General features: G+C 41.8%; 1 protein-coding gene across 5 annotated transcripts; it reads right to left on the reverse strand.

The window, feature by feature from the left end:
* Positions 1-4,056: 4,056 nt before the first annotated feature.
* chd4b (chromodomain helicase DNA binding protein 4b) lies at positions 4,057-25,920 on the reverse strand. 5 transcript variants are annotated; one of them, XM_073484917.1, is made up of 40 exons: positions 25,725-25,920; positions 25,202-25,411; positions 24,641-24,765; positions 23,514-23,768; positions 23,311-23,426; positions 23,091-23,190; positions 22,754-22,964; positions 22,490-22,611; positions 22,235-22,358; positions 21,942-22,114; positions 21,153-21,398; positions 20,695-20,898; positions 20,356-20,567; positions 19,823-19,954; positions 19,631-19,730; positions 19,289-19,480; positions 18,663-18,863; positions 18,237-18,374; positions 17,609-17,730; positions 17,331-17,504; positions 16,367-16,508; positions 15,982-16,231; positions 15,776-15,900; positions 15,592-15,684; positions 15,342-15,483; positions 14,158-14,327; positions 13,724-13,898; positions 11,841-11,927; positions 10,795-10,886; positions 10,499-10,632; positions 10,056-10,200; positions 9,813-9,969; positions 9,190-9,275; positions 8,798-9,056; positions 8,657-8,713; positions 7,920-8,090; positions 7,663-7,771; positions 6,893-7,025; positions 6,601-6,796; positions 4,057-5,327 (listed from the first exon to the last, which is right to left on the reverse strand). In XM_073484917.1, exons 2-40 carry the CDS (start codon positions 25,263-25,265, stop codon positions 5,125-5,127), a joined length of 5,937 nt encoding a protein of 1,978 aa, XP_073341018.1. In that variant the 5' UTR covers positions 25,266-25,411; positions 25,725-25,920; the 3' UTR covers positions 4,057-5,124. The 5 variants fall into 5 exon arrangements, with proteins under 5 accessions (XP_073341018.1, XP_073341015.1, XP_073341017.1 ...); XM_073484914.1 differs by having other exon boundaries at positions 13,712-13,898; XM_073484916.1 differs by having other exon boundaries at positions 13,724-13,901.
* Positions 25,921-27,464: the final 1,544 nt, after the last annotated feature.

Here is a 27,464-nt window from a genome sequence, read left to right on the forward strand (position 1 = left end):
TACTTTGACTCAAGAATGACTTTTGGTTACTTTTAACAACACTGCTGCAAACACAACGTGTTGAACAAACACCACAAACACCTGATCTGACATTTTACCACCTGTGAAGCAAACAGGAAAAATCTACATTTAACTTGCAAATCATATTTACCAACAAGAGCTTTCCGAGGAGGCATCTGTATTCATGAGAACTACGGTGTGTCAGTTATAAACACATCGTCCTCATTAGACTGTGAACTGTAAGCTATGTTATAGTGTATAGTGAGAGTGATGTAAATATGCAGAAATATATAAAATTCTGGACAAAAAGCAAAGAAAAAGTGGGAAAAACTACAATATATAGAGTGTATGCCGTAGCCCCACCCCGATCCTCTCCCTCCACACACACACACACACACACACACACACACACACACACACACACACAAAGCAAAGCAGGTGTCGTGGTTAACGCCAGCTACTGCAGTTTGCATTAGTCTCCTCCTCACAGAGTGGTATGTTTAACAGTTGAGTCTGGTTTGGCGTCTCTTCCCTTCTGACACGACTGAGCTTCACTCGCGCAGTAGTGTGACAAACGAAAACACACATGCGGTGGGGTTTCTTTTCTCACAGCCTCAGTGACAACAAAGATGTTTCCAAGATTTGGTCATTCGTTTTGAGTGTTGCAACGTGTGAGGTTGTTGCAATGTGTCAAATTGTGTCTGTTTAGAGGAATTCACTGTACATGCTGTTCTGTTCCTTCCCTCCTCTGTCCACACCTCGAAAATATTATAATATATTTTTTTAATAATATAACAAAGAATTAGTTAATTATTCCTCAAAGTCACTGCTTCCTGCTCCTTGAGGATTTGCTGCTTCTCTCCATTTCATATCTTTGTAAATTAAAGAGAAGTCATTTGAGGGCATTACTTGGGCTCTGGGAAACTGTGAAAGCTTTGCACTATTTTCAAGCACTTGAGTTGCACTTTTCACAAATGTTATTCTAATCACAGAGGCATGTTTTGGGGAACTTGGTGTAATATGACCATGAGACAATTTGAAAGTGTAAGAAATCTTGTAATGATACTTATACCCTGGTTACTCTCCCAGTATGTATACAACATGTCTGGGTGTGTTAGGTCATTGTCATTGCAGATGTTTTATTATTACATTTTAGTATTATTTTTTTTCATAAGACTCAGTATATCCCGATATATATTGCAATATAAAACCACATATACTGTGATAGAGGAATTTATCCGTATTGGCCACTCTTGGTTTTATTTCAGTGAACCAGGTAGGCATCCGTCAGCTAAAAGGGCCACTTAGCTCCACGGCTAACTGAGCTACTTTCTAACCCTCTAACTCCCCCTATGGTTTTGGAGCTGTAGCAGTCCAATTATTTGAGACTTGCTGAAATATACTGAAAATGTCCCCCACGCAATATAATGATATAAAATATATAAATTCCCAAAGGTTGATATGCTACAACAGGAAACAGTGCACCATTGTCCAAAATAATAGTGAGCAAATGTAATCATACTCCTAACTTAACAGACTGCATTTTTTTATTACTACTACACTGTACTGAACTTCTGCCTGTAGTTTGTCTGAGTGGTGTTGCCGTACCCCAGCAGCTTCCGTGGCTTGACTGCTGTGGATCAGTACAATCAATGTCAAACAATATGAGAATGTAATATGGCCGTTACGTAGGCTGTATCACTGATTGTGGTAGCTTTTGTCTGTTTTGTTTTGTTAGTCTTCATTTTATGAGTAGTTATTGTAGTTACAGTTTTGTGCTAAAGTCATGCCAGAACGTTAGCTAGCTAGCATAAATTAGCTAGCAAACAGCCCATACATTGAGCATATTATGCATATAATGCAGTTCACATTATTGTAAAAAATAAAAAGTTAATTCCATGTGTTAGTGAATGTTTGGATATTTGAGAATTGCAGCAATGAGTTTTTTTAAATGTTTTGAGGGCCGACCCTCAGACCTCACAGCAGGTTTGGTCCCCCCTATGTTGACTCCATGGTTACGGCCTTGGTGCAGAGGCAGTTGACAAACACTGGTGTTTAATAGTAACACCAAAACACATATCAAAAACTGACAAATAACATTTAAAGGACTGTAAACAAGAGTTGACAAAGTTCAAATACACGTCACTGTACTTGTTTTTGGCTTTAGCACACACACACAAAAAAATAAATCATGACACTCACCGACAAGACATTTTGTCGAGACTCACTGGCAGTCTGGGCTCTTCTGTAGCAGGAAGTGACGGGTTGAATCCAGCCTCTCTCTGTGGTGTTGTCTCTGATGATGTTCAGTACAACTCACAGAAACCGTCAGGTCACATTGAAGGCATTTCTCCAGTCCAAGTTGGCTTCCCTTGTTCTTACTTCCTGTATTCACTTGTGCCCAACCTCACTCATGTTTAGCCTCCAACTCTCTCTGATGATAACACATCAAGCCTCATTACCAGCCCAGCCAATCCTCCCGCCCTGTAATTTACTCTAATTTTCTTAATTAGCCGACTATCTATTGGAGAAAATCTGCCTGTTCCGGTCCCCTTCTTCTCCTGCTCCTCCTCTCTGGACCTCTTCCATACGTAAAGGCTCTCCTGCTTTTCCATATCCCCTGAATTTCAACATTTGCCTCCATGTAAATTCAGCCTGGTCTTTGAGGCTTGTATGCAAAGTATGTCACGCTCTTTATGCTGTTCATTTGAACAGTTATACTTCCCTCAAGCATCCGCAGCATCATTTCTTACATGAGCAAGGATGACCAATTGAACATGAACAAAAACATTCAGGGGTCACTGAACAGTTTGAAGAGTAAGTATTAAAGGAGTCGTATGCTATGGCCCTCACAGCCACCAGCTCTCAACCCAGTTGAACATCTATAGGAGAGATTAGGAAGATTAATTGTGTTAAGTGTTCATCCCTCCAGTAGAGTTCAAGACACCTGAATAATCTGTGCCAAGACGTGATGGCCCAACAGTCAGTTCAGTAACAATTCCCCTTTCATTAATCCAATTTGAGAGATTGTGTTCGTACTATCAGATTTATATTGTATTTAGGCATAGTGGCGCTGGAGTGCTAACATCAGCACGTCAGCATGCTAACATGCTCACAATAACAGTATGACATGCTAATGTTTAGCAGGTATAATGTTTATCATCTTAGTTTAGCATGATAGCATGCTAACATTTGCTAATTTGCATTTATGATAAAGCTCAGCGGAGGCTTTATGAGAATGTTATCAGATTGGAAGATATTTGGTAACCAACTAATAGGGCTACACGTTATTGTATTATAAAAATTGAAGTAGGTCAGTGCAATATCCATATTGCAGAAGCTGCAAAGGTAACATATGAGACAAAACGGCATTCAAACTAAGTACAGTAGTGCTGCAGAGACGTCCTGGCCAGGTTTGTTTGGTGCAGACCCCAATAAAGGAAAATTTTAATTGCTATGCAAAAAATATCTTTCCTACTTATTGTGAATCATATTTATTAAAATGATGGCAATATGATTTTTTTGTCCATATCGTGCAGCAAATGTCCATGTCGGGGTGGTGCAAGCGCAAAAATCCGAGGATTAACCGTCCCAGGGTCTGTCGAAAATGCCATGACAATCAGTCCAACTGTTGAGATAACAAAAAAAATAGTATCCTGCTGATAGAGGCGTATCACACATATACCGTGTTGGCGTTTATGTTGTCCTATTTGCGCCGATATCATAACTGTTTTACAGAAAATAATGCAGAAATAGATGATTATGGTCATTTTTAATTATTGCATTCCTAGTGACATTTACTGTCACAGTGCACTGATGTTATTTTTGACAATATGGATTATTGTTTCACTGTAATATTTCCTGCTTTTATTACATATCTCACATATGTCACACAATATATATTTCAGAGTATATATATATCGGCCCATATATCAATATCAGAATTTTTTATTTCCTAATGTTGGTATCGGCATTTGCCCCCAAAAAACAGGTTTTGGTCGAGCTCTACCAAAAATATGTAAGTAATTCTTTAAAAAACTGACAAAAACATGAAAAAACTGTTGACTTTTTATTGTAGTCCATAAAAACGAACAGCAATGATAAAAACAACAAGGTGGTAACCATAATAATAATATTGTATTTAATGTAAAACAACATAACAACGGACAGTAAGAAATTAAATTAACTTAAAGATTGCCATCGTTCTCAGAACCATGCCAAGTACCTAGAAGCTGTGGAGCTACTGCATGTCCGTATTTCGGGCAAACGCAGGGGAGTTTCCAGGGGGCGAATCTGTGATGCCGTTAGGAATGTCGAGGTGCTTGTTTGGGTTTGAGCACAGAGAGCTGATCCTGGATTGGGTCACCTGACGACGAGAGAGGTGGAGGTTTGGGATAGAGGGTAAGGAGGCAGGAGGAGGTAACAGACCTGACTGACTGATAGAAAAGTGACAGTAACAGTCTCTCAGTGTCAGTATTCTGCAGTAGAGGTGCACGTTAATATGCCCTATTTTATACATACGTACAGGAAACATTCATCCTCTCTACACACACACATACAGGTGAGGACACCAGAGTTGAATGACTTTTTTAAAAAAAAAGTTTCACAATTTTCTAAAGGTGAAAATGAGCACAATAAAATCCCTTGAATTCTTTAATAATCCAAAAAATTACTACAAAGCACCAGTATACTCCAAACATGCTGCTTCTTCTCCTGTCTAACGTCTTCAGCTTCATGTTACATATAGTTACAAACACACGTTTGACCCTGCTGTAAAGACAGAGCAGGACAGGTCAGGGGAGCTTCCCGCAGTCCGACAGTGCTCAGGTTACAGGAGTTGAATCTGAATCCCAGTGGAGGAGAAAGACTTGTCTCTAGTCTGCCACAGAAAGTAGTGATTCTTCCATTCGCTCCCATCCTACATCTAAAAAGGTTCAGTCTTTTCACATCCAGCAGCACAGCTGACGCTCTTCTGAGTCCAGAGATGGGTTGTGGGTGCAGAAGGAGGAGGACTAACCTGACTGTGCTGTACATGGTGGTTGAGGGGGAGGACGTCTGCTACATGGCGGTGAGGTGACAGCGACTGGCCTCAGTCAGTGAGAGTGAAACGTGTGAGCTGATTGGTCAGCGCTGCACCTGCATCTGCTGTGAGGTCTGTGATTGGTTCTGAGCGGTGACCTCAGGGCCCCGGCTGGCCAGTCGGCTGAGGATGTTCCTCTCGGACATTTGCAGCCGCACAGCGACAGGGGGTATCCTGGCGATGGTTGCCGGGAGACGCGTGACGTCAGCCTTCATGTCACTCAGCAGTTCCTCGAGCTGTTTGAGAACTGGAAATACAACAATTAAATCAGCAATGAGCACCACCATGATAATCTAAATGCAGTACTGTTTTAGTTTTTTAGTCGCTTTTGTGTCTGGTGAACTTTAAGACTTAAAATGACCATATTTTAGTGTTAAACTGCAGTCAGACCAGATTCTATCTGACAGAAATTACACAAGTGGTGCAACAAAATGCAGGACGGGACAGGAAATGGTATTGGCAGGTATGTAAACATGAACTGCCTAAGCTAACGTAGCTAGCAGGCTAACAGCAGTCCACAAAGTTGCTAACAACCAGCATTTTATCAGACATTTTACTGTCATTGTGCTGAAACTCTTGAAACTAGAAAAGCTGATCCCTTTTCATCAATTTACATCTTCTTTAATAGATTTTGAGCAGTATGACTTTACATCTTTTAATCCATTTTAATCACTTAAACCTCTTTTAATATTGAGAGTTACAAATGAAGGTGCTTTATGCAGTGTTTCACACATATAGACTTTACTTGGGTGAGCCGCCCAGGTATATAACACCCACCCAGGTATATCTGGCGACCCATTTCAGCAGTTTTCACTTAAATTTCTTTTAACCATCCAAGAGAAAGATGCCATCCGCGATCAATTATCTAGTGGACAATCTGCCCTTGCGCTTCCTCTCTTGTCTCCTGTCAATCACACATGCTTTGCAGAGAAAGAGAGAGACGCTCTCTGGTGTTACATCCCTCCTGTAAATACATCGATTATGATGCAACCTCTCCTATTCAACGTAGGCCTACTCAAGCCGTTGTTTTGTACAAACATCAAAGTGCACCTGTTGCGTTGTTGCCGTTGGTTTTGATTAGCGACATAATTAACAAAAAGCTTCCTCCATCCAATTAGAGGTTGAGAGAACCCCAAAGGTGACGACCGGGTGGGTGTAGTTTTTATTTTCTGAAGAGGTAATGAAAGAGCTGTTGTATTTTTAACCACAGTGTTGCACATGTCCATCTGTTGCTGGTTACATTGGCAGCTATTATTAGGGCCACAAATTTAAATATGTGTTTACATAATAGCTCCTGTTTCCCTGCTACTGATACCATCATGACAGCACACACACAAACATAACTTCTGCTTATTCGTAGTTTTTTATAGGAATGGAAACTGCTGCATTAGACGCAACAGACCGTTCAATTCAAGATAAAGGAAAATTATTGAAAGATGACAATTTAGAATTGTTAAAACTATTTTCCTTGATGATCAGTTTGTATATTTCCAGGTCAATGAGAACCCACAATGTTTTACCTTTATGCAAAACTGCATTGGCAGGCTTGTTTCCAGACATGGACTCCTTGCTGAGGTGCTGGTGGGACTCTGCGAGACACTCTACCTCACTGAAGCGAGTGTTGAGGGCCATGGAGGGGTGGGCCGGGTCCTCTGTCATGTTCAGGTAAGCTGCCCTACGCAACTGCTCCTCAATCACCAACGCCTGTTCCAGTAACTATACAGGAAGCAAAGAAACACAACATGACCAGTGAGATTTGACAGAAACACAGACAGTGAAGTAACGTGATAATAGTCAGTGCACTCAATTCACCTTGAACCTGCGGGCCAGAAACTTGTTCTTGATCTCCAGGAAGTTTCCTCTGCTCATTTCCCCTTTGAAGGGCTCGTTGAGGATGGCAAACCTCACATCGTTCTGCACATCCTGCCACCGAGCGTAGCCGTGTCTGAGAGACGCCAAGGTCAAGTGTAACAACATAACTGTCTCATGAGAGTCTTGTGAGGATTATAATACACCTATTTTTTTCTCAAGCAAGTTTTAATGGCAATAAACGCTGATTATTGTGTGTGGATATGTTTACACTTAGGGACTTGGGCAAATCAATGTGCACTACAAATATTCCTAAACTAATTAATTGAAATTAACTTCCTCCTCTTATTTTGAAAACGCCCTTCCTGGGAGAACCTGGCTTTAATTTGTGGTCCTTTGAATAAATCAGACTAATTAATTATTAATCCACATAAACACCTCACTCTCACTACAGCAGACTATAAAAGAAGGGCTGAAAATGCAGCATGGCTTTTGTGTACTTCATACTAGTAGCTAACTAACAGTTAAATTCCCAAAACCCAAACTAAAAATGACTAGTGCTGTCGAGCCAACAGCAAAGATACCCCACAGATTTTCGACTTTCTATCAAAGTGGCCTCAAAAGACCAGCAAATATTCATATATAAGAAGTCAGAACGAAAACATCTCCATATAATGAATTAGTCAACTAAGAATTTCATTTCTAATGTGATGGGAAGATATCAATCACACATGAGAGTTTAACAGGATCTGTGTGCCCATTTGAAAGGATACTGTATGATGCCAGCCAGCAGCCAGTAGTCATGGCGACGGTGCCAGATCTCAAAGGTCTTCTTGGTAACGGTGGCTGCCCTCTCTTCGTTCTGCCATAAAGAGTGAAGCTCTGGAGAGGACGACAGAAAGGTCAAACGACAGAAACTAAATAGAAAAAAGAGAAGAGAAAGAGAGAGGACAAAAAAGTGTGTGTGTGTGTGTGTGTGTGTGTGTGTGTGTGTGTGTGTGTGTGTGTGTGTGTGTGTGTGTGTGTCCACCTGTGAATCCTCCGTCAGCAATGTTGAACATGAACCTCTGCTTGGTGGCTTTTTTCTTCTCTTCACTGACGTTAACCACCGGCGCAGCTGTTGCTCCTTCTTTGGTGTTCTCTCCGTTCTGCAGTTTGTTAAACTCGTCTGTTTTCACACCGTCCTTTTCCTCTTTTTGCTCTGTGAGGAAACAACCGAAACATGTCAGCAGCAAAGTTTAAGACTCATTAAGGACACATGGGTGGAATTCAATTATTGACATTTGATGTGTACGTTTTTACAGGATCTCTACGGACGCCTGAATTAAATGCTTTTTCAGACATTTCAAGGTAATTTTTAACCAAATTAGAGGCTGATTTTTGAACAAATCATTCTTATTCAAGCATAGCAGGTAAATATAAAGGTAAGTAATATAAGTGATCTCGAGAGTGCTCTTTATTTTTAGGTTCCTCTAACATTTTGCCAACAGCTAAGTGCAAGCATAAAGTAAAAAGACATTATATTTATAGATTTCTAACATCAGAAAAGTGGACTGATGCAGAAGAGCTTGACTCATCTTTACAAAAAGAAATGAAAATTAAAAGATAAATGAAATAAGATGAAAAGTTTGTGGCAATTAAGACCTCATAATTTCTAAATCGATACTATTAACTTTTAAATTTACTTTCATTGCAAAGTGTGTGTGTGTGTGTGTGTGTGTGTGTGTGTGTGAGAGAGAGAGAGAGAGAGTGGTGACATGTATGCACCTCTCTTCTCTTCTGTTGGCGAACTTGTGTCCATCTTCTCATCTTTTCCCTCCTCAGCTGAAACAAGAGAAGAACTGTCAGAAAGACAGAAAACAAAGGAAGCGAGACACAGTGAAAAAACAGTTTGAACACCTGCCTCACCTTTAACCTTGTCCTCCTCTGACTCCGTCTTGCCCTCTGAACCTTCGCCCTTCACCTCAGCAGGAGTGTCCTTGTCTGTCTCTGAAGTCTTCTCCTTCTCTTCTTTCTCCTTTCTCGCATCTTCAGCCTCCTTCTCCTTGCCTTCATCTCCATTTCCTGTCTCCTTCTCTTTCTCCTCCTTCGCTGTAGTGGCGTCTACCTCGCCTTCTTTCTTTTCAAGGACAGGGGATTTTTCAGACTCATCCGGGATTTCAATAATCTAAAAGGAGAGAAGGGGTAGCCACTTTCAGATTAGGAAAATCTGCAAATACAAGTATAATGTCACTGCTCAAAACTGATTAGACTGTACTGACAACAAAAACGGGTGACATGGATATAAAAGCAGAATTTACCTCTGGATCATCTCCCTTCTTGGCTCCTTTGCCATCCTCACCCTCCTTCTTCATTTCTTCCTTGTCGTCTGATTTAGACAAATCTTCTAACAAAACAGAACACACTGCAAAGTGAGTATTTATATCCCGTCTCTGTTGTAGCTGTCACTCAATAAATAATTACAGTTCCGAGGCATAATGGTTGAATAGGCCAAAAAAGTCTGTCTTGTGAAAAGTTATTGTTTGTTTTCTGATCAGGGAGTGAGCCAGCAGTCAAGACGTACTGGGGTGATGATAACAGAATATGTTTCAGTGCAACACAAAAAACTTAAATTCAAACTTAAAAGTTAGCGGTAAAGCATGTGATGCTGAGGTTAGGCAGAGAGGAAAAGGAAATGCATGTCATTTGTTAAAGGATCCCCACAAGAAAAGTGTTACAACATACAGTATATATTTTATGTGTCTGTGATGGTTGTCATCGCAACAGAAGTTTCTCTTTCAGTCTAACTACAGTATGTACACCATGAAGCTGAAATGAAATTATCTGACTGTAGCGATCATTTGTTTCTATGTTGAAAGAACTCAAAGGGAATTTAACATGTTGTTTTAATAATCCAGACTAAGTATGAAGGGGGTGTGTGTACCTGGGATGGGAGTGTTGGGCTGAGTGTCAGCAGGTGTCCCAGTAGAAGGAGTCTTCGGGTCTTCACCTGCAGCCAAAGCAGCAGCTCTTTTGTTCTCCTCCAGCTCGGCCATCCAGGGCATCGACCACTGACCGTTCACATGCTCAAACTCCTGCACCTGTTCATCAACATGTGAACCTATCAGTCCACAGCTCAGTGTTTAAATACTTGTATTATCTCAACATATTTTGAGGTAAATCATACCTTTTTCCTTATGAGTGACATCACACCAATACGGGTGAGCACATGTTGCCGGGACAGACCCTCGCGTGGGACACCATCCGCAAAAGTTTCAGCTCCATCAGCCCCCGGCTCACAGAGGTGACGCATGAACAGAGACACATAGGCCCTGAGAATGTGGAGAAGAAGGTGGAGGGATGTAACCATGAATATATATGGAAAATGTCAAAATCTGTGAGTCAGACACAGGTTTGACAGAAAGTTCTGCAAATACAAGCAAATTGAAGTTTAAAATCAGGAACACTGCATTCAATGATTAAATAGAAAAGGTTACGATTCTGACCTGCTTTAGTTTCGGTACTGGACAGTTTTCACTACTTTGTGCTCCAGACACAGTTTGTGTAATATATCAAAAGTATTGAGGTTTAATATGCAAGTGAGCAGAAAAATGTCAATTTGAAACTCACTTGAACTCTTTCTCAGACTTCCCTCGGAGGTCCCTGACCAGCCACTGGTTGGTGAAAGCATCCTGGGGAGGCATCCCATAACGCATCACTGCATTCAAGAAAGCCTTCCTCTGTCGTGCATTGAAGCCCAAAACCTGACAGGTTAGGAAAAAAAAGGGTCAAGATGTTTGCAAATGCTTAAAGGAAATAACAGAAGGTGAGGTGATATAAAGAATATTTGATAAAAGGTCATTTTCAAGGCCTTTATCCTCATTCCGCATTTTGTGTTAGGTCATTTTTCATCTGTAGGAACTCACCTCGATATTCCCGCCCACTCTGGCCAGCAGTGGAGGCAGAGGTTTGTCCCGATCGTTCCTCAGCCCTTTACGGTTTGGTCTGCGGGCATTAGCTGAAAACAAAATGAGACAGTTAGAGAAATATATTCAAGGCAGCAACGTTTTACTGAAGCTGTGAAAAAGTTAAAATCAAACTCGATTTTGTATCATCATGTGTGTTCTTAACGTCCTATAGTGCTCAGTGAGGATGTTCCACTTACGGCTCGTCACGGCACACTCTAATCCTGCTGAAGCTCTCCCTCCTCACAATCTCTCGGCACTTCTACATTAAATGCTTCTTCTTGAAGCGTAAAACTTTCAGGACATTAACAACTGAAAGCAGTCATTTGTTATACTTCATTTAATGAAAGTGAAGTAACAGAGCCATTATTAAATACAATCAAAACAAAACATGTACATTGTTTTGTATCAACTTATAGAAACTGTAAAAATACAAAGGGAACAATTTGTTCTTAAATAAGTTTGGAAGAAAACTGTGTAAAGTGCATTTCAAAAGAACTTGATTAACAGTTGAAATGAACACAAACGATCTCTTTAAAGTGCAAGTGGACAGTTCAGCTGGCCGAGAAACCATTCATTTGAATTTTCTTTCCCTGTTTCCTTCTTTGCTTTTCCTGTTTTTTTGCTCTTTTCCTTCTCTTTTCTTCCTTTCTCTTTTTCTTTCTCTCTTCTCTTGCATCTGTACGCCCAACACAGATGGCGCAGATACAAGTGTTTTTCCCTGAGTTGTTGTTGAGGTTGTCAATGAGGACATCATAGCTGTCGTCTGAATCTAAATAAACATCTGCAGGGGTGATTTGAAGGATGTTAGTGGATGAAATAACTGGGACAGTAGAGGTTCCTTATTAAAAGGAAAGTCTCTTAAGATCTTAAACTCAGGTACATCTTAATGACTAACTTCAATGTAACGTCTATATGTTAACATAATAACTTGGAATTTGGTTGCAATCACACTCCAGCACACTCACTCTTCTCTTAACAGCAGTGATAAAAATGCTGAGCTTTACCTTCACTCCGTTCATCAAAGTCCTCGTCGCCCTCCTCCGAGGCCACCGAGTAGTCAGACTGGTTATCAGACTGATCCTCCTGCCAGTCTGAAATAAGCAAAGATAGAGAAACATTAAGGAGGGAGAAAATAAAAATATTGATCCATGGCAACATCCAAACTCCTTGTGGAGCCGCAGCCCCATTAAATTACTGTCATCCAGGCTTTTAGCCAGCAGGGGGAGCCACTGCTGCAGAACCACAGTTTTATTAAATATTCCCAAATCAACAAGGGAATCGTTTTATCATTTAACTTTAGACTAGAAAGGCAGAACTTATTCTTAATATGTATGAGTACAATTACACCTGTTGTTTGTCTGCTTTGGATTAAGCCTAAGTGATTTTTAGATTGTACTGCCTGATAGATAAAATAAACCACAACATGAAAACAAATTCAAGTCACAACATTCAACACACATAACATACAGTGCTGATGATTTACTCTTTGTGCAGAAAAATTCTTTAAATTAAATTTTTTTAGTAAATATCTTTTTAATAGTCCGCTGCTGCTGCCGTCTTTGTAATCTTTTATTCATTTTGCTCAAATACGTCTGTATAAAGCGAACCAAAGGGGATGAGGATGGAAAGAGAATGTTTAATATGGTTTTATTTCAATTTGGTTTTTGCCAGTAAAATTTTACATTCTTAAGCTTACTTCATTGCTCTATTTTCTGAGAAAATATAAACATGCAGCTGTAATGCTTCTTTTGTGCAATATTGTTGAATCATTATACATTTTAATTTAATAGATTAATAGAAATATATTCATGCATACAGATGTAATGACGGTTACAAATGCAATGGCTGTTTATTTTTAGGCTAACAAAACTGTCCCTTTCTGTCAAATTGTATGTCATTATGCTTTTTGTTGTCATTCAACAAACATTTGAGTTTAATATGGTGCAACCAACACATCTCCGATGTGCTTGCAGCATATCAACCTCCGATGCAGCAATTTGTTATCATCCAACGCAGACCTGAAATAACCTACCATCTGATATAAGACAAGCCCTAAAAAACTCTGACAATTTTTAAGTCAAAGCTACAAAATTTGCTACCCAGTAACAGCTATAAACTTCGATCAGATTAAATTTGCTGTGCTCTTTAATCTTTTTATTTTCAATTTATTCAAACTGCACTTGTTTACTTTGAAATTTTTGATCTCTTGTATTGCTTGCATCAACTTTTTCAAAACAGTAAATATTTTACCTTTTCGGTCTCTCTATTACCCTGTAAAGCTCAGTGAATTGCCCTGATGTATGTAATGTGATACAAGGTTGCCTTGCCTACTTGCAAGTGAATCAGTAAAACTGTATCTACTATTGGTCTGATGCTGACGTCCTTTCTATCCTGCAAAATCTGCTACAGCTCCTTGTTTTTGATTCTAACAATCAAACAGGAGAGGCCAACAGTTGTGCTATACTAGCACCCTCTTTGGGGTCATTTTCTGTAATTGGTTTGGATTATATTAATAAAACTATAAATTAATTAAATAGGATCTGAACTCACTACTTCAGTGATTCTTACTCTGGTTATTTAGTGTGCACCTATCTCATAAAGCAGGATTACAAAGTCTGCTGGATAACTGCACCGAGGAGAAATCGAGGCAGTTCTTCATACATCACTATGTTTCAGATCTGAAGAGATTCTGAAGAGATATTATTTAACAAAATTTACCCAGAAAACTTTGTAATGTTCCTTTCTGTGACTGCCCCCTCAATTCACGCTGTTAAACATGCATGGTCTGAGCGAGAAGTAAATCTGCAGCACCAACACAACAGCACTGCACAACACACACACACAAGAAGAGGTTGCTTTAGATATTGTTCTGTACCCTGTCTAATACCTCGTTCCTCTTGGGAGCCGTCATTGTAGTTGACCGGCTTTCGAGTTCGTTTGCCTTTGCCCAGATTTCGGGCGAGATCCTCTTGCTGCTGCTCATAGTGGTGACGGAGAAGTTTCTCCCAGTAATCGGGATCAACACTTTCCTCCTGCTTGATCACCTCTCTCTCCACCTCCTCCTCCTCAAAAAAAGGCCAAGAGCAATTAATATGATGTATATAATAAGAATGCACACACAGCCTGTGGATTTAGCTTAGAATAATGCTAGATCTAGGTCAAAGCTTGGTCTGTGTCTGAAGCTGCACTTAAGACTAAAATGCATTCATTTCAGGACATTTTTTGACAGCCATCGTGTTCCTAGTTATAAAAAAGTTGAAAAATACAATCAACTTATATTAAGTTATATATTCACCCTACATTTTGTAGGGAAGCTCATACCTCGTCGTCTTCATCTTTGACCACATACTGGGCCACTTTAAAAGAGCTGAGGTACTCGTTCATGCTCTGGAGCTCAGTGTCATCTGTGGCATCCTGGTTCCTGTCAAGCAAACGGTCAATGGCATGGTCATCGTAGTGGATCACACTGCTGTCATCCTCCTTGTTGTCCCCTAAAAGAACGATAAGTCAAATATAAATACAGGAAGAAGAAATCAGAAATCAGACATCAGATATTCCAGTGATGAAATCACCTTTCCACCTAAGTCACTCCCCGTGTTCAGCCTCAATCCCTCAGATCAAACTATCAAATCAAACTAGTGTTAGAGTACTGCTTATCTCCAAAACACAAGCGTAACAATGTGCAGTAAAGTACATTTAAATTATTAAAAACCTATCCAATTTAGGTTTTCAGACAACAATAACAGATTTACACTAATGGCTTTCTTTTCTTTTTTCAGAAAAACAAGCAAACAATAAAATATAATTCACGACTTTCACAAATAGGCTGCAGCAATCCACTGATAATATTGGTTTATGACTGATATGACACTAGATCAGAATTGTTTAAAACAAGCAATGGCTCAAAATTGGATTTTGCTCATAATTGCCAATATCAATGTGAATTTGCCCGGATCTGATTCATGAATCACCTCTGATGTTCTGCAAGGCTGCAAATGTTTTTAACAGGGCGTTAAACTGGTTTTAATGCCTTATGTGTATTAATTAATTTAAAGATATTTATCATACATTAATATTGTGTTACTATTACTGTATTTTTATTCATCACGATTGAATATTGATCATCACATAATTATTGATAATATTTTAATTATGACACTGTGCTTCTTGAGTTATATTTTTTGACCAACACGTGTTCTCAGGTCTCTGTTGTAAATTACATCTTAATAGGACTTACCTGATTAAATAAAGGTTATTTATATTATAAACTAACGATTATTTTCATTATCAAGCTGCCAAACATTTTTTGATCAATTCAATTAGTTGGTTGATCCATAAATGCCACAAAATGGTGAAAAAAAAATAACTCAACAGCCCAAGGTGACATCCTCAAATATATTTTCTGTCTGAAATAAAAGATATTCAGGTTACTGTCGTGATAACGAAATGAAAATAAACATTAAAAACAGATTAAGAATAGATTCATGTGGTTAAAGTCGACTCACCTTCTCCAAGTTCATCCTTGAACAGCTCTTCAGTTCCAAACTTGAGGATGTCATCGAGCTCCTGTTTGGACATGGAGCCAGTCTTGGAGCCGAGACCAGGACGCACCACCAGATGGGTGAGCATCATCTTCTTCTTCGCCACCTGGTAAAGGGAAGACAGACAACCGGTGAGCAGGTGATCACAGAATCCTGTCATGGTCTGTGTGTTATCTCTTGCGTGTTATCTCTTGCAGTGTTCCTTCTCACAGACCTGTGTGATCCTCTCCTCCACAGAGGCTTTGGTAACGAAGCGATAAATCATCACTTTCCTGTTCTGGCCGATTCTGTGAGCTCTGCTGAACGCCTACGAAGGACAAGCATGAAACAAACATCAAAATATCATCCTATCATAAACAAACATACTGCCGTGGATGTGAGACATAGAGCTTATATACTTGGATGTCATTGTGGGGGTTCCAGTCAGAGTCGTAGATGATGACGGTGTCAGCGGAGGCGAGATTGATGCCCAAACCGCCAGCTCTGGTAGAGAGGAGGAAAGCAAACTGAGGAGCACCGGGAGCTGAAAAGGAGACAGAAAGTCAGAACACTGATAAGACACCATAACAGCTGATTTAGACTACACAAACAGTTTATGTCTCACCATTAAAACGATCGATGGCCTCCTGTCTCAAGTTGCCAGTGACTCCTCCATCAATTCTCTCATATTTGTATCCTTCGTTTTCCAGGAAGTCCTCCAGAAGGTCTAGCATTTTGGTCATCTGGGAGAAGACCAGAACCCTGTGGCCCCCTTCCTTCAGCTTCCTCATCATCTTCTGCAGCAGCGTCAGTTTTCCTGAGGACTTGGTCAAAGCATTGCCCTCATACATGCCATTTGGAAGTTTCGGTGCCTCCTACAATCCAGAGAAACATTCTGAATACAACTGCATTTAAACATTTTTCAATATGCAGACATAGTTCAGTGTGATAACAGAAGACAAGAAACTATTTGTTTCCATATAATTGTGTGAAAAAGACTTAAATCGTACTGTGGCAGCTGCAGGAAAGAGGTAGGGATGATTGCAGCATTTTTTCAGGTCCATCACCACGTTTAGCAGAGAGACTTGGTTTCCTCCTCCACGAGTGTTCAGGGCCTCAAAGTTACGAGTTAGGATGAACTTGTAGTATTTCCTGGGTAAGAACAAAGACACAATGTCATAAACTAATGAGAAAAGAAAACTTTAAACTATACACGATCCAGAACTTTTAAAAATGAATAATGCCAACCCATATGGTGTTTTTCTATTACATCTGTCGGCCTAGCTCTACTTGGTTTTACTCGGCTCATCAGCCCGGGATTTGCATCTTCATTAGAACAGGGCTACCTGTTGAAGGTGTGTCTTTAACTGATGACGTACTTGGGTTGTATAGCAGTCAGGGGATCGGCTGTAAACACTCTTCCTCCCTGCAGCACTATCAAAAAAAGTTTAATTTCCTACAAATTCTTTACAATAAAACTCCATCGTTGTCTTGTTATTTAGAAGCTTTTATGAATCAGCAAAATCAGAAAATGGTAGGTTTTCACCAGCAGTAACTTAACACGACTCCTGATACAGCTGAAAGCAAATGCGAGGAAACAGTACGAACAGAGACACTGAAGATAAACCCAACCAAAAGGACCTATCTCTCAGATTCCCGGCACGGACATGAGTTAAGTCTTGCAACATAGGCTTGTTTGAGGAAGAAAAGGGGGTGGTCACTGGGTGGACGTCTCTGCGGACCGCCTGGAGGCCCTTCTCCAGGGTAGGTCCATCTCAGGTGTGGCTTGGTTCAACTTGGCACAGTAAAACTGGTAATGGAAATGCAAATCATTGTGGCTCGGTTTGCCTCGGTGCGGCCAAAAGTGCCAGTGGGAAAACACCAATCGTCTTCAGTATGTAGCCTGCTTTAACTTTCATGGGTGCATACTTTAACAACTATAACTATATTTCTACACATGGTCTCTAAGCTTACTTCTGCATGGGGCTCAGCTCCACTCTAACGATGAGCTCGGTCTTTGAAGGCATGTGTTTGAAAACATCAGCCTTCAGCCTCCTAAGCATGTGTGGTCCCAGCATGTCATGGAGCTTCTTGATCTGGTCCTCTTTGGCAATGTCTGCAAACTCCTCCAGAAACCCTTCCAGGTTGCTGCAGAGAGGAAAAAAAAAAGGAAAAAGAAAAATACATAAACATAGGGGAAGCGTGGGTGTTTTCATTGCATCTGCAATATAGCCGCATATGGGGCTACTAACTTGAATCTCTCTGGGGTCAGGAAGTTCAGCAAGTGGAAGAGCTCCTCCAGGTTGTTCTGAAGAGGAGTGCCAGTGAGCAGCAGCTTGTGTTGCAGCGGGTAGTTATTCAACACTCGGAAGAACTAATAACAGCCAGGGAGAAAGGAGAGGCACCGGATTTAATAATAAAAACATGACAGCCCATAACAGTTAGCATTATAGCCAGGAGTGGAATGTAACTAAATACATTTACTCAGGTGCTGTACTTAAGTACAATTTTGAGGTGGTTTGACTTTCCATCTCCTGCTTTTTACTCTATTTTTACACTACATTTATTTGATAACTTTAGTTACTTTGAAGATTAGATGCTGCATCAGAGCCACGTATGTGTATAATTTACTTTTACTTTTGATACTTGAGTACATTTAATATCAGATATTTTAAGACTTTTACTCAAGTAATACTCCTATGGGTGGCTTTCACTTTTACCAAAGTAATATTTTGACACGATATCTTTACTTTTACTCAACTATGACTTTTAATAACTTTTTATAAGACTGATTATAGCATGTGAAAAACAGGAGCGATACAGTTGCAAACACATTTTTGATCAATCAGAATTCTACTTGAAAGTACTATATGTTATCACCTTGGACTGGTTGTTTTTGAGTCTGTGAGCCTCGTCAACAACCAGACAGGCCCACTCGATGGAGCCCAGCACAGCCTGGTCAATGGTAATCAACTCATAGGATGTCAGCAGGACATGGAACTTGACTGTTGAGTCTTTCTGTAAAGCACAGAAAAAGAGGACATTAGTAGAGCTGCAAAACAGAAAATACAATTACTAGGGCTGCAAGGAATTATTTCCACTGTTAATACAGCACCACAAACTAAAATTGTTAGTTGAACTTTTATATAATTTAGCAGCACTGTAGCCATCAATTCTTTACAAGAAATCAAGTGCTAGTTTACAGGCTACAAATTCAAACCAACTATGCTTTTCATCGCTCTTTCCTTTAAAAGAGCTTGAACAATTTAATCATCACTCTTGCTCTTTTCTCTACTTCTTCCTTACCTTCATCTTGGATGCTTTTTTCCCGCCTCGTATGGCATTTCCCTCAAAGGAGAACTCGTTCTCCCTGATGACAGCCCTGCTGTCTTTGTCCCCTACGTAGGTCACCACATACATGTCAGGGGCCCACATCTCAAACTCTCTCTCCCAGTTAATGATGGTGGACAGGGGGGCGCTAACCAGGAATGGACCCTTGGAGTGACCCTGCAAGAGTGAAAGAAAGAGTCATGTTATTTATATAGCTGCATTTATCCAAAGAGCTTTACAGGTGCTGGCTCAGACTACCTCCTGAGCCACAGCCGCAGTTTATTCAGCAAAAATTCAAGATATGTAAACAACTGTAATTGTCTTGCCCTGCCTTTAGGATAGAGTTCCTTACTTAGAGCTCATCCCCTTTAATGGACAGAGTTACTGTGTGTCACATGTCTGAAAACCCACCCACTAACACTGATTGACAGGGGAGGGCAGATTGGACAAAATTGCATCAGGAACTTGCAGGAAATACATTTTATTTCATTTTATATTTCACATTTTTGCATAAGTAGGCTTAAAGTCATCTTTAGCCTTATTAATTATGAAGAAAATGCTTAAAATTATTTGAAGACAATCAAAAATATTATAATTCTTACCTCCTTGTACAATGAGTAGAGGAAGACAGCCGTCTGCACAGTCTTGCCTAAACCCATCTCATCAGCCAGGATCGTGTCTGTGGCCTGAGCCCAAGAAAACCTCAGCCAGTTCAACCCCTCCAGCTGGTAAGGATGCAGAGTGCCTCCTGTGCTGTCCAGGTAGTCAGGCTGCCGATCAAACTTGATGGTGGGCTGGAAGGAAGACAGAAGAATATCAATTCGACATCCATCCTGATTCAAGCTGCTTTTATTCTGCCAAGTGAAAGCGCTCGACTGTGTTGCTTCCTGTTATCATAAATAAACCATTAATTTATATTTTGTTCAAAGTTTCAAAATACTTACATCTACAACTGGATTCGCAGGTGGTCGCTCTGCCTTCTTCACTTTGACTGCCTTCTTTATCTTCTTACCAGGTCTGCCCTCATCACCCACCATCAACTCCCTGAAAGACAATGACAGTATGTGAGATAAAACATACTTTCAACCTGTACCACAACAGAATAATTATCTGGCCTTTTTTAAATCTCTCCTTACCTGTGATTCCAATATGTCTGTTTGTAGGTGTCAAACTCTGGGACGTCCATCTCCTCGCTCTCCCAGGTTGACTGGTCATAAGCCAGATCTCTCCATTTGATCAAGTAATGTACGTTGTTCTTTTTATCAACACTGACATGAAAAGGAAAAAAACAGACAGGAAAGATGGAGTTATGATAACGCATGATTACTGTGTTTGCTCTCCAGGTGTGAACAAGTATAGATAATAATAAGAACAAGTTTGTCTTCATTCAATTAATTTTCTTTACAAACATGGTATTCTAACTAATCTTTCTTAGGTGGTTAAATTATATTGCAGTTAGGTGCTTTTTGCTTTTTTTAAGACATACAATTTCTAAGGCACTAACTACAGAAATTCACATCTAAACAGAATAATAACCTGTTAACACAACAACTTGAAGGCTAAAATACAATTTCAGTCTGGTTACACACCTTCAGCGCAAACAAAATCTACAGTATGCTTCTTTTTAAAGATGAACTGTATATTTATAATGAGATTATACTTGTCCTACCTGTGGTTGAGGATGCGATGGATCATCAGCCACTCCATCTTGACTCCATAACGGTAAAACTCCTCTTCCATGTGGATAAAGAGAGGATCCTTATTCTTCCTCTTGGTGCTTTTGTTTTCATCACCCTCACCGCCAAAATCCACAGGCGGCGGTTCGTCCATGTCAGTCTTTCTCTGGTAGTTGCGGAACATCACCTGGCAGTTCAGCTCCAGCTGAGGACAAGCAGCAGGGAGATAAAGAAAGGACCATTAGGTTTGTGTGAGTCTATGTGAGGGAAGTGCACAGAGAAATCCATATTCTCAACTACACGTGGATATAGTTTCAGAGAGTGTTTGGTACCTGTAGCTCCAGCACCCAGGAGCAGTGCCAGTAGGACATATTGCACCATTTGACAAAGAACTCCCTCTCCCTGCGGCCCGCCAGCGGAGGGGGATCAGGAGCATCAGCAGGGAGGTCAGCAGGACGAGGGACAGGCGTGGGGGCCGGCGGCTCCCCCCATCGCCATGTTAAAACCTTCTGGACTTTGCCCTTCATCGGCGGACACTGTCAGGAAGTAGGAGAGGAAATAATTAAGGATATGATGCTTGTTAATTAGCAAATGTCATTTGTCTGATAAAAAATTCTGTTTGGAAAAATACCAAGTATAGGACATGATAAACCAGCAAATTAAAACTAAAAGGCTGCCATGGTTTCTCTAAAATGCTGTGGGCATGCACAAGATGGAATCTGCATCACCACACACACCCACATGAGCACATGCATGCGCAGACTTGTGTGCACCAGTGCACATCACTCACCTTGCAGCGGGGGCAGATCCATTCTCCATTGGGGATTTCAGGGAGAGGAGGGTTGAGGCAGTGGATGTGGTAGGAGGAGGGGCAAGTGTCACAGCATAGCAGCTCCCCTCCGTCCTTGCACACCCGGCAGAACTCAATGTGGTGGTCATCTTCTTCCTCCACCCCTTCATCCCTCCTGTCCTCCTCATCTTCGCCTTCGGCCTCAGAGAGCTCATCCCTGGCCTCCCACTGAATCCCCTCCTTCTCCTGGTGGCAGAATTACAGACGGAGGGAGGTGGTATGAGTGTGTGAGGGGGAGGAAGGCGGGGGGGGCAGACAGGCAGGGAAGGTATGCGGAACAGAGTGAAAGGAAAAAAGGGAGGGGTGTGGGGTGATTTTCAAGAGCGCAGGGAGTGTGTGGGGGGGTGCATTGCGTGCGTGTGCATGTTGCCGTGTGGAGCGATAGTGGAGGGAATGGGAGGGGAGGGACAAGAAGAGGAAATGGGGGATGGGGGAGGGGGGAGACGTGTGGTGTGGAATAGGAGAGGATAGACGAGAACATGAGCAATAGGGTGGGGGGGGGCAGCAGAGGACAAAGAGATCATATAAAAATGTTAAAATCACCTTTAACAAAGTCTATTTTCCAACAATCAACTCTCGTCAATACAACTTTCCACTGATACACTTCAGCAGTATTTTACAGACAGGTGTAATTTTTGCCCTGCGGTTTCATACTCCAGGAATCACACAAAATCTTCTCTAACATACAATATAATGGTCTGTACAGAGAGTTGAGCTCACGGTACTCACACAGTGTGGGCAGCTCCACTTGCCCTCAGGTGCTTTCTCCATGTCAGGGTCTAGACAGACCATGTGATAAGCTCTGGGACAGGTGTCACACAAAATGATCTCTCCTCCCTGCTGGCACACCTCACAGTAGTCCTGGTGGTCTGTCTCGTAGCCATCACCGTCCTCCGTCTCCACTGAAAGAAAGTGAGGACAATGACGATCTTATTCAACAAAACAAAATAAAACCTCCTGCACTGGCCTGATGCATAGATAACAGAACAGACTTTTTATTTTGGTAATATTTCCATGCGAACCTTTCTTCTTTTTCTTCGCACTCTTGGGTTTCTTCTTGGGACGGTTGCTGCGGTTGGAGCCATCTGACACAGAGAAACTCCCATCATCGAAGTCACTGTCGACATCGGGTTCATCTTCATCACTCTGACAGACGTTGAGAATGAGCAAAACACCAGGTTATATTATGGTACATATTATCAATATTCTGATTCAAAGATTGTTTAATTCTCAGAGGTAGAGGGAAGCAAAAAACTGCCAAACAGAAAGTATATTACAGAGGAGCGCTTCCTTTTGCTGTTGAGGCCCCCCAGTTTGATCTTGAGTGGAGCCACCTTCTTAGGTTTGGGTTTCGGCGGAGGCTTAGACGCAGACTTCGACTTCTTGCGAGCGTTGGGACCTGAGAAGAACAGAGATTAAAGTTTAATCAATACAACAATTGAACTAGTTAGAAACATTCTGAAATAGCAGATTTTCATGACACAAAGACATAATTATCACACAAAGCAAAATATTCGTGTTTTACATTTATCCTACTTTACCTTTTCCCTCTTTGGTCTTGGCCTTGCGTAGCGGAGGTGCCGGGGGTGGTGGGGGTGCAGCAGGTGTAGGAGCAGCGGCTGGAGCAGGAGTGGTAGCAGGTGAAGCGGTAGCACCGGTCTCTGCCCCTCCGTCTGTCCCTGCCACCACCATGTTCTCTACAGCGGCAGCCACATTGGCAGCTGCCAGGGCTGCATTGGCAGTGGCACAGCCCTACAAGGGGACACGGCACAGAGTGAGAAACTCTGGTCTCTACTGTCAAACACACAAGAGGACAGCAATTCTGAATGACTCACTCATTATAAGTCAGACTTCCAACCTTGTTTGTAATTGCAATACCTTCAGAGGGTTGTTGGTGCTGAATTCTCTCCACTTAGCCATCATTAACGTCATCATCTTGGACACTGCAATTTTGGGGTTCTTAGCTGCAATTAAAGGCCTAAGGACAGAAAATTTACAAGAAATATAGTTATTTTATTTTCATACATAAATAGTTCCTTAAAAACAAGGTTGAGGAAAACAATAATATCTACTGTTAACAAAAAATGGGTTTACTCACCTGACAAACTGGCTGAAGGCCTTGTAGTTAGTGAGGGAGCTGTAGTCTTCCTGAGTAAAGACATGGTCAATGTCTTTCATGCCCCAGGCCTCCAGCAGCTGGGCAGAGCTTTTAGGCTGAGGCGGGGCGAGAGGGAGAGGTCAGTTTGTCATGAAGACAGAAAGACAGAATTAACTAACTATCCCATCTGAATGAATCTTTACCTGGCAATCATCGTCATCATCCTCGTCATCTTCTGGTTCTGGATCTTTGCGTTTGCTCTTCGAGCTGGATGAGCCTCCTTTCTCTGCTGCCGCACCTCCTTTCTTCTTATCTTTGGCAGAGCTGGAGCGTTTCTTCTTTTTCCTCCCGGGGGCATAATCACTTCCCTCACTCTCTGACCGCACACCTCCCTCGTCTGCATCTCGCTCTGCTGCTTCGACTCCAATCAGGTGCTCCGGGGAGCTGACTGGCAACTCCTGCAAGACATAATGCAACTTTGCAAATTACAAGAAGACACTGGTGATTATATACTTTTATACATTATATAAATTATAAATTAAAGTTTGTTCCTTTATATTTGATTTATTGTGATAATTATGCCACTTAAGATGGGGAAGTCATCGATGGAGCTACATTGGTCAGTGCATGGTTTGAACTGATTTTATTGATTAATCTTCTATTGCTTGACAAACTGACTTATCATTGCAGCGCTAGATCACTTGGTATCATTATTATCTGAATATGTTTGCCTTTAGGACAGTTGGATGTTTAGATAAACCAAGCATTTTGAATGTGTCATCTTCCATTCTCCACTACAAACAGATATTTTATAATATAATCAACAATTAAACTAATTGTTCATTGCAGACCTTATTTCAGGAAATGTAGTTACTACTCTTGTTGTACACTACCATGAATATGAAATAAAGGTCAGATGGAATGTGTCGCATTATATTTGGGGACCAAAAAATATTCACAAAACACAAAATAAATATATTGATAATTTCATCATACATCCACAGAAAGGATGATTTATACATCTTTTTCACAGCTGGTTTACCGTCCACTGTGAACTAGTGGAGTAACTCACTATTTGGCTGTATAAAATCCATCACTTAGGGATGTTTTGTGAATGTCCTGTAGATCTGTGGGTCCTAAACTGATCTAATTGACTCACAGGAGTCCCTACTAATTGCTTAAGTGTGTCCTATTAGGCAGGCACCAAACTCCCCCCTGTTGTGACCCCACGTGGTGAGTTGACAGCTGCACAGAGAATTGTTTACCTGGTCAAATCTCGGAGTATCCTTTACTTCAAACATGAAAAGTTTGTCAAAAACAGCAAACTAACCTCTCTGATGGGTCTCTGCCTCTTGCTGCTCCTGCTCTCACGGCTGCTCTTCTTGGCTTTCTTCTTCTTCTTCGACTTGGGTACCTCGTCTACATCAGACACAGCATCCTCCGGCTCGTCCTCACCTGCGGGCGACACGCTTTTTAATTAGCGCGAGGAGACGGTGCACACACACACACACGGACAGGAGGCAGTGCTGCAGGCCGGTGGGAGACAGGAGCAGCCCGCGCACTGGCACGACTTAGCACCATGCCCGTGCACGCACGCACACACACATGCATCGTGAATGCCACAACAGCGCAGGTTGAAACTTGTGTGTTTGAAACTTTGACAGTTCACGCCCGCACTCGAGAGGACACGTGTGAGGTTTGGGGTATAAGAGGGGCTGGAGATATGAAAGCTAAAACTATCAACACTTGCTTGACAAGTTAGCTAACTGACGGCGAGTGACGGACGGCCCGAGCAGACTACTCATGGCTAGCTTTAAGCTAACGTTAGCCTCGGCGAGCTCAAGTGACAGAGAGAGATGGACCTTCTTCAGAGGGAGAAAAGCGAGCTTACCGTGAAGAAGTGAGTGCTCCTCCGCGGCTCCGAAGTCTTCCCTCTCATCCTCGCTGCCCGACATTTTCCCAGCGTTTTTATTTTATTCCTTGCTGGTCGAATTAATCCCCCCTAAACCTTGCTCCTCGGTCGGCGAGGGAGGAGGGAAAATGACGTGGGACTGTTGGAGAATGGACCGGGGGTGTCCAGGAAGGGAGGGGGTGGAGGGTGCTGGGAAAAAAAATAAAAATAAATAAATAAATGGCATTGGTTGGTAGCTAATCCTTGCTTTATTCCTCATGATTTACACTGCGTGTAATTGACCACCTGCGTGCTCAAACAAGTTGGGTAACTAGATTATCCACGCTTTGACATTGTGTGTTGTTGATTCGCAGGTATTTTTCTACACAGGAGTGAATGAAGTTAAGTGTGGCATCCATCATTGTTTCAAGTATGAGCGGCAAATTCGCGCTGTCGAGTTAAAACAATACATCAAAGAAAAGTTTAAGCATTGAAAGCCAACCTTCACACATTAGAAACTTACTGTAGTGTGTGTAATAGTCCCGGGTCGAGGTGTGCTCCCTCCCTCTCTCCCTCTCTCTCTCTGTCGGTGCAGGAATTAATACAAGTCAGGCTGTTTGCACGGCAGTTGTTGTCATTTAGTGTTCATTCATTAAGCTCCGGCTGAACCAATGATCAGCGAAATTAAAAAAATGAGCCGTCAATGACCCAAAACACGTTGCTCCGTCCCCCTCTTCTCTCTCCCCCAACCTTACAGGCAGAGCTTAGCTAACATCCTCACAAACACACAAAGGGGGCAGACATCCCATAATAATCCCCCCCTCCCACACTCACACAGGACTCTGCATAGTTACCTCGCAACGGACAGACCATAATACTCTGCCTGCCCCCACCCCCCTCCACCAGGCGCGCGAGCGCACGCACATACGCACGTACACTACCACCACCACACGTGCATGCACCAGGCTCTTTGCACGCACACTCCTTCCCCTTTCCACTGGTAGTCCCAGCCCCCTTAGCAACCCCGTTGTCATGGTGACACCCCCTCCCTGCAGCTCCCCGACAGACCATAATACTCCAGCAGTAGCAGCATACATCCCATAATATACAACTCCTAAAAAGCCAGGAAAGAAAAAATACCAGTCACATGGTCTCCAAGGGAGCTCAAGTCCACTGGTGACAGCCCATAATACTCACTGAGCATCCACCTGAGAGTGAGCATGACTCTGACAAGAAGTCAAAGACTTTTGTTCCTGCAGTCCACACACAGGTGCGCTACATGTGCTGCGTGCAGGTCAAACAGGCCTGCAGAGCCACAGAGCTGGATGTGTGTCAAATACTTTGATGATGTCTTCAACCCTGCTCAGCATCCCTGAAGTACACCGAGGCCTCCTGTCACAGTGGTGTTGTTACAGTTACACTGCAACACATCTGTATCATCCACCACCAACACTGTGATTTTACAATGTTGGGTCGAGTCCTTCAAGTGCAGCAAGGGCCAACAGGTGTGCAAAGACCCAAGAGTGGTGGCAGGTACACATCCTATTTGGTCTGATGTTGCGGGCTGCAGGTCAAAGGTGAGTAAACTCCACTCAAAATGTTGCCTTCAGGTTCAGATTGTAATGCAGTAAATAAATACAGTCAAAACAGTTAATAAGACTGTCAAAGATAGTTTATTTAGTGGTACGAGAACTGCCGCAATGTGACATCCAAGGATCTGAGCACATCAGCTACAGATGGCAATTATGCTGTAGGCAACAGAACAAAAAGTGTCACATAAATTAACTAAAGCATCCATTGCATGTCTGCCACAGCTGCACATTTCTCCGCTAAGTCCTGGTGCTGCAGCTCATTGGATTTATGCTGCTTGCTTTCTGAAATCTTTTAAAAATACAAGTGGCCACTGAGTCTTTGCTCGGCAGGGTCTCTGTTGTTCATAACACCATTTCAAAATAAAAGCACTTGAATGTGCAACAAGTCGAAATAAAAGCTAAGAGAGAGCCCTTTAAAGCCACATGTGAGTCTTTATTGATATGCTGTAAGAGACTCATTTCCCCCTCTCTCAATTGCACTTATTTATTTTTATGTAACTGAATCAGATTAAGCTGTAGTGATGCTAACAACCCTGCTCAGCATCCCTGAAGTAGCCTGAGGCCTTCTGTCATAATGTTGTCATTACAGCTAGACAGCAGCACATACAGCATGTCCCACTGACTGAGAAGAAAGGCCAAGAGGTGTGCAAAAACACAAGAATGGTCCCAAC

This window comes from Pagrus major, chromosome 17 (assembly GCF_040436345.1).
Source record: "Pagrus major chromosome 17, Pma_NU_1.0".
Classification (NCBI taxonomy): domain Eukaryota; kingdom Metazoa; phylum Chordata; class Actinopteri; order Spariformes; family Sparidae; genus Pagrus; species Pagrus major.

Excerpts from the sequence above, each read along its gene's own strand:
- chd4b (XM_073484913.1), bottom strand. The coding sequence starts at position 25,265 with ATGTCGGGCAGCGAGGATGAGAGGGAAGACTTCGGAGCCGCGGAGGAG. Across the intron at positions 17,731-18,236 it reads TCAAAAACAACCAGTCCAAG|TTCTTCCGAGTGTTGAATAA; the intron begins GTGATAACATAT and ends GGCTGTTATTAG. Across the intron at positions 14,328-15,341 it reads CAAGGATGAACTTGGAGAAG|GGGACAACAAGGAGGATGAC; the intron begins GTGAGTCGACTT and ends TCGTTCTTTTAG.